Genomic DNA, 7,500 nt, shown 5'->3' on the forward strand with positions numbered 1-7,500 from the left:
GCTCAAAATATCTACTTTTTTCAATATGCTATTTGATAAAAGCACTAGCATTATGATTGTATTGACAGATATGATATACCTAAGACTGTTGCACTTCTCCAATGAATGATTGCTCCTTGCTCTGACACTCGTACGGTCATGGAAATCCAAACTTTTCTCATCAGCACCAGTTCCTACTTGCCTGGCTAGCGCCTACCACTTCTCAAATGAGACGTGGTCTGGCAACCAGACGTTCATTTTCTCGTATTTGAAAAAATGCCCAGATCCTTTCATTGGGCGCCACAGATGTCTATCAAATGCGTCTGTGCATACAGTAGCTCATCATCGTCTTGCTTTCCCCCCTGTTCTGTGATTGATCCCTTATCTCAGGCAAAAATGAGGGCGGTAGTTTCCAGACTGCCTTAGCAGCGTGAATGAAATCCCTGCGCAAGGCAGGATGGGAACACCCAGGCTAAGTTCCTACTTCAACACTGGATGGGCAATATTGCCAGTCAGGGTTCATAAAGGGGTGGGGGGAGGTGGGATTGTTTTGTAGTGCTTTTGATGGTGGTTGATTAATGATGTTTTTTTTTGAGGATAGCATAAGGGTTAAACCCTTTCAAATGATCTAAAATAGGGATGTATTAGTCAGTATTAGTCAGTTGTAAACCCTTGTTAGTGGACTGAAGTTCGCTCCAGATATCTACTTTTATCCAATATGCTATTTGATAAAAGCACTAGCATTGTGATTGTATTGACCAATATGATATACCTTAGACTGTTGCACTTCTCCAATCAATGACGCCTTGCTCTGATACTCGTACTGTCGCGGAAATCCAAACTTTTCTCATCTGTTGTCCCCCCTTGGTGGAACGCACCAGTTCCTACTGCAACAGGGACGTCTCTCCCTATCGTCAAAAACCTCTTCTTCTTCCTCGTGCCTCTCAACAATTTTAGGAAAAATGTAAAAAGGTCGGAGTGGGTAACACTCCATAATAAGGGTCCTTAATAAATAGCAAACTATCCATTAACTAACCCTTTGTTGATATTTGTTAATTGTTACTAAAATATCTATTTGCCACAAGTTAATGTTTTTTTCATCATTAATATTAGTAACATATAACTATCAGTATGGGTCTCTCACACTGGAACTGAATGATCACAAGGTTCACAAAGGTCCTCAATAAAACAAAACAGGCAAAGCTGAAAGATATAGCAAATTTATGCGAAAACCACACTAAAGGTGACGCTCAGGCTCAGACAAAGGTAAATGACTAATTAATTAATTAATGATGGAAAAGACATTAACTTGTGGCAAATAGATATTTTAGCAACCATTAACAAATATTAACAAAGGGTTAGTTAATGACTAGTTTGCTATTTATTAAGGACCCTTATTATGGAGTGTTACCGGTAGAGTGTAGTAATAATAAGTGCATCAATGAGTGCAATTGTCCGGAGAGGGAAATGTGCCTGGGAATGTCCTCCTCCTCCTCCCTATCCCTGTCCAGGTTGCCATGGACACCTCTATCCTGACCACATCCCTCTTCCTCCCCTCCTTAGACCTTTGCTTGCACTGACGTTCTATTCTATGAGTTCTATGCAAGTTCTACGCAGTTATTGCTGCACTGACATGTAACAGTTGCGCTGTCCTTGTCTTTTTCCCTTTTTTTGTAAGTCGCTATGATTAAAAGCGTCTGTTACGTGACTAATTTACATCTTAAACATTTTAAATGTAAATCTCACTACACGTTTGAAGATGCAGATTCTGGGGGAAAAGCCAAATCTTTGGCATTCTGGCCAGCGATTGTTGACATTTGATCAGATCGGCCAGTCACGATATAGCTTGAGGTGAAACAGAGGAGGAAAGGTTGAAATGGTCCGTGTTTTCCTCCACTTCTGTCTTTAGCAATCAGTGTTTACGCTTTGTGTGATTGGTGAGGTGTGATTGGTGAGGTGTGTGTGTGTGTGTGTGTGTGTGTGTGTGTGTGTGTGTGTGTGTGTGTGTGTGTGTGTGTGTGTGTGTGTGTGTGTGTATCTGTGTGTGTGTGTGTGTGTGTGGGAGGACAAGGAAGCTGTGGATGTGGTAAATCTGTTTGTCAATATTTTGGGTGATGACACAGGAGACAGAAATAAGGAACTGTTGACATGACTCTTGACCTGACATGAATATTTGAGCTGAATTGGATTCAGTGGATAATCAGATGTGAAAATGGGGCGGTGGTAGAGTAGTGGTTAAGGAGCTGGGCTAGCGTGCAGTAGCCTCAACGTTGTCTGTTCAATTCCTGGCTTCCACTGTTGTGCCCTTGAGCAAGTCCAAGTTGCTCCAGGGACAATGTAATGACAATGTAATCCCTTGTAATATAGTTGACATTATTTAAGTCATGAAAAAAGTGCCTGCTAAATATAATGTAATATGATTTGTCCATTGATAGAATTTGACGTTTATTTTGCTTTGTCCTTAAATTTAGCCATACCATGCTTTAGTTATTATTATTATATATAATTAACTGAGTGACTTATTTGATTGCTATTCTCATTTCACTGTTTTTATTTCTCATTAGGTTAGTGCTTAAAATTATTGTTTTACTGATACTATTACTATTCTCCCTATTGTAATTGTTCACTGTTAATTTAATTTGTACTGTTATTTATTTGTATGTCGCTTTGGACAAAGGCGTCTGCTAAATAACCATAACCATAACCAACCATAACCATGATTTTAAGAATGCTAATATAATGTAATATGATTTTAAAGATGCTAATATAATGTAATATGATTTTAAAGATGCTAATATAATGTAATATGATTTTAAGAATGCTAAATATAATGTAATATGATTTTAAAGATGCTAATAAGGCTAGTCTCTTCTTTCACAGCAACTCGCTGGAGAGAAGTTCGGGTCCTCCGTGTTCACGGCTCCACTCTTCCAGACAGAATTTAGCTAGCCTGGCTACCACCAGACTAAGCTCAATCAATTTAAGGTTGAACATGAGTCTGGGGAGTCTGTGAAGAGTTTGATTCCAAAACGCTATATATCCATTTTAAAAAAACATTAAAAAGTCATGCTATTTAATTGTGTATTTCAGGAAATATCAATTAAATGACTTTTTTGTTGTTTTGATTGAGTAAAGATAAATCAAATAACAATATCCAAAAACATTTCTACTGAAATTACTGGGAAAACAAATTGTAAAAAATATATGAAAATTCATTAAAATGGTAGATATAGCGTTTTGGAACCAAACTCTTTTCTACTGCACAAGAGGCCTAATCAATGGGCATACTCCGTAATTTCCCGACTATTAGCTGCGGCTTATACATTGATTTTGCAAAATTCAATTGCAGCTTATACAAAATGCAGCCTAAACACTGGAAATTACTGTAGTTCAAGTACAAGTTCACACATTTGGATAGTCCTTCAACCAATCAGACCAACGGTCCGGGTGCACCTGGTGAATAAGCCAGTTTGTGATTGGTTCCAGCAAATGTGGACAGGAAGCAGGAGGGATAATGTATAGGTTTCCAGCCTGAGCTGCAGGGCGAAATCCAATCTAGAATTTAGCCATTGTAGCTGTTGGTCTAGATATCCTTCAGTGCTTGTTTTGTTTGCTTATTTGATGGCAAATGAGGTCAAACTGAATTGAATTCAGTCAGTTTTGGTTTTCTTTCCTAAGTCAGTCCCATCAGGATCTTGGGGACACGGTTATGTAGAATTAAATTTAAAAAAAATAAAAAAAATAAAACACAAATAATGCAGAGATTTTTGTTTTGTGGAAATATTTCATAAAATGATTAAACTAAATTGTGACTACCCCCACCCTCCAAGTGTAAATGGAAAACACCTCGAATGAACAAAATCTCTGACTCCTGGAGGGACTGGGTAGGGTTACGTTCGGCCACAAGTGAGTCACATCCTGGACCAAACATTTCCTGAACACACTCAACACGTGGTGGTGAAGGGAGAGAGGGTCCCACGACGACACAATCAGGAAATGCACACTGATGACTGGTTGATGTGTTCTATTGTTGCCTGCTCTCCGGAGCAACCTTGGGCCGGTTCTGAAGGCACTGGAGCTTCGGACAGCCCAACACAGACTATTGTGTGCTTATTGTTTTTTATTATTATTATTATTATTATTAATATTATTAATGATTATTCTTTTTCGTGTGTGTGTGTGTGTGTGTGTGTGTGTGTTTACTCCAGGACCAGTATGATAACATTGACAAACACACACTATCAGGCTTGGACCTGATGGAGCGCTATGTGAAGTTTGTCAAAGAGAGAACTGAGATTGAGCAAAGCTATGCAAAACAACTCAGGTAAGCTCTCGCTCTCCGTATGTGTGTGTGTGTGTGTGCGCGTGCGCGCACGTGTGCGTGTGTGTGTGTGCATAGATTTTATTTTAGCACCTTCGTAGCCCTGTGTGCATGTCTCTAAAAAACATTCCACATACAAACTAGTACACAACACATCGGTTTGTATTGGACAGCAGGCTTGCATTGAAAACCTTTTTTCACTTTCCGTGTGTGTGTGTGTGTGTGTGTGTGTGTGTGTGTGTGTGTGTGTGTGTGTGTGTGTGTGTGTGTGTGTGTGTGTGTGTGTGTGTGTGTGTGTGTGTGTGTGTGTGTGTGTCCCCTAACAGGTCTTTGACTAAGAAGTACCGGCGAGGTACTAAAGATGAAGCAGAGTTCAAGTGAGATCCTCTCTCCTCTTTTATACTCCTCCTCTCATATCTCTCTTCTCTCATGCTCTCCTCCTCACATCCCTCTCTTCTCTCATGCTCTCCTCCTCTCATATCTCTTCTCTCATGCTCTCCTCCTCACATCCCTCTCTTCTCTCATGCTCTCCTCCTCTCATATCTCTCTTCTCTCATGCTCTCCTCCTCACATCCCTCTCTTCTCTCATGCTCTCCTCCTCCTCTCATATCTCTTCTCTCATGCTCTCCTCCTCTCTCATCCCTCTCTTCTCTCATGCTCTCCTCCTCCCCTTATCCCTCTCTTCTCTCATGCTCTCTTCCTCTCTCATCCCTCTCTTCTCTCATGCTCTCCTCCTCCTCCTCTTATCCCTCTCTTCTCTCATGCTCTCTTCCTCTCTCATCCCTCTCTTCTCTCATGCTCTCCTCCTCCTCTTATCCCTCTCTTCTCTCATGCTCTCCTCCTCCTCTTATCCCTCTCTTCTCTCATGCTCTCTTCCTCTCTCATCTCTCTCTCTCGTCCTCATTTCCCTTGATGGCTTGCTGTGTTTTAACTAGACCAATGTCACCAGTCTCTCTCTCTCTCTCTCTTTCTCTCTATCTTTCTCTCTCGCTCTCTCTCTCTTTTTTCCCCCCCTCTCTCTCGTGTAAAGGTGAACGTCCCATTTATTTCTGTTAACATTTATGCATGTCTCCTGACATATTGCATGAATGATATGTTTGTGTGTGTGTGTGTGTGTGGGGGGGGGGGGGTTGGGGTGGGAGGGCGGGGTTTGCATATTTTACAGTGTGTTCAGGGGATGGACAGCTAGCAGATAGTGAGGAGATGGTTGATGTACGTGACAAAAAATGTTTCGTCGCTAAAACAGCACCAATAGTAATATCACACAGTACCAGCAGTTATGCAGACACATTTGTCCAAAGCGACACAAATAAGTTGCATAAGATTCTGTAAAATAATGAAAATGTGTTGCGTAGTGCAATTCTTCATTTGAGATGGCCTACAGTAGATATGTTTTATATAGATTTTATTTTTTGGTGATCTGTTCACATCTGTGCATGGGAGAACCTGCAAAAATGGCATAAATTGTGTAAAGTACGATCACGAGAGAAAGATTAACCAATCCAGTTGTAGCATAGTTCATAGTTTGCAATGGTTAGCCAACCACAGGAGGCCTTACTGACCGTGCCCCCCCCCCCCCCCCCCCCGCAGGTACACCAATCACCAGGCATTTCAGGACATCCTGACGGAGCTGAACGACTACGCCGGGCAGAGGGAGGTGGTGGCGGAGAACATGACCGTTAACATCTGTGCCGAGCTCACCAAGATCCTCCATGAGCTCAAGCAAGAGAGGAAGAGTGTAAGGCAGACACAAATATATATATATATATATACAGTACAGGCCAAAAGTTTGGACACACCTTCTCATTCAATGAGTTTCCTTTATTTTCATGACTATTGACATTGTAGACTCACACTGAAGGCATCAAACTATGAATTAACACATGTGGAAAACAAAAAAGTGTAAAACAACTGAAAATATGCCTTATATTCTAGTTTCTTCAAAGTAGCCACCTTTGCTCTGATTACTGCTTTGCACACACTCTGCATTCTCTGGATGAGCTTCAAGAGGTAGTCACCTGAAATGGTTTTCACTTCACATGTGTGCCCTGTCAGGTTTAATAAGTGTTATTTATTGTCTTATAAATGGGGTTGGGAATCAGTTGTGTTGTGCAGAAGTCAGGGGTGATACACAGCTGATAGTCCTACTGAATAGACTGTTAGAATTTGTATTATGGCAAGAAAAAAAGCAGCTAAGTAAAGAAAAACGAGTGACCATCATTACTTTAAGAAATGAAGGCCAGTCAGTCCAAAAATTTGGGAAAACTTTGAAAGTGTCCCCAAGTGCAGTCGCAAAAACCATCAAGCGCTACAAAGAAACTGGCCGTCCCAGGAAAGGAAGACCAAGAGTCACCTCTGCTGTGGAGGATAAGTTCATCCGAGTCACCAGCCTCAGAAATCGCGCGTTAACAGCAGCTCAGATTAGAGACCAGGTCAATGCCACACAGTTCTAGCAGCAGACACATCTCTAGAACAACTGTTAAGACGAGACTGTCTGAATCAGGCCTTCATGGTAGAATAGCTGCAAGGAAACCACTGCTAAGGACAGGCAACAAGCAGAAGAGACTTGTTGGGGCTAAAGAACGCAAGGAATGGACATTAGACCAGTGGAAATCTGTGCTTTGGTCTGATGAGTCAAAATCGGAGACCTTTGGTTCCAACCACCGTGTGGACTGCAGAGTGAAGGCAAAAGGGCCAACAAGTGCTAAGCATCTCTGGGAACTCCTTCAAGACTGTTGGAAGACCATTTCAGGTGACTCTTGAAGCTCATCAAGAGAATGCCAAGAGTGTGCGAAGCAGTATTAAAAGCAAAAGGTGGCTACTTTGAAGAACCTAAAATATAATACATATTTTCAGTTGTTTCACACTTTTTTGTTAAGTATATAATTCCACATGTGTTAATTCATAATTCTAATGCCTTCGGTATGAATCTACAATTTTCATAGTCATATAGTATGAAAATAAAGAAGGGGTGTCCGAATGAGAAGGTGTGTCCAAACTTTTGGCCTGTACTGTATATATATATATATATATATATATGTACGTGGAGATATGGAGAGATGGGGGAGAGAGAGATGGATGGATGGATGGATGGATAGATAGAAAGATGGATGGATGGATGGATGGAAAGAAAGTTATTGAGATTACACATATACATAGAGGAAGCTAGTCTGAAGATGGATAGATGTAGACATACTGTA

General features: G+C 41.0%; 2 protein-coding genes across 3 annotated transcripts in view; both read left to right on the top strand.

Annotated features, from left to right (window-relative positions):
* Window positions 1–7,500, top strand: part of LOC134086228 (NACHT, LRR and PYD domains-containing protein 12-like) — a gene marked incomplete in the record, with an annotated part of 983,201 nt that overhangs the window by 519,149 nt on the left and 456,552 nt on the right.
* Window positions 1–7,500, top strand: part of LOC134085775 (cdc42-interacting protein 4 homolog) — a 27,770-nt gene that overhangs the window by 5,474 nt on the left and 14,796 nt on the right. For both annotated transcript variants that reach the window (XM_062539971.1, XM_062539973.1), the window contains exons 2-4: window positions 4,188–4,303; window positions 4,627–4,677; window positions 5,891–6,038. In XM_062539971.1, coding sequence (XP_062395955.1) covers window positions 4,188–4,303; window positions 4,627–4,677; window positions 5,891–6,038 — 315 coding nt within the window. The remainder of the gene's footprint in view (window positions 1–4,187; window positions 4,304–4,626; window positions 4,678–5,890; window positions 6,039–7,500) is intronic.

This window comes from Sardina pilchardus, chromosome 1 (assembly GCF_963854185.1).
Source record: "Sardina pilchardus chromosome 1, fSarPil1.1, whole genome shotgun sequence".
NCBI classification, from domain to species: domain Eukaryota; kingdom Metazoa; phylum Chordata; class Actinopteri; order Clupeiformes; family Clupeidae; genus Sardina; species Sardina pilchardus.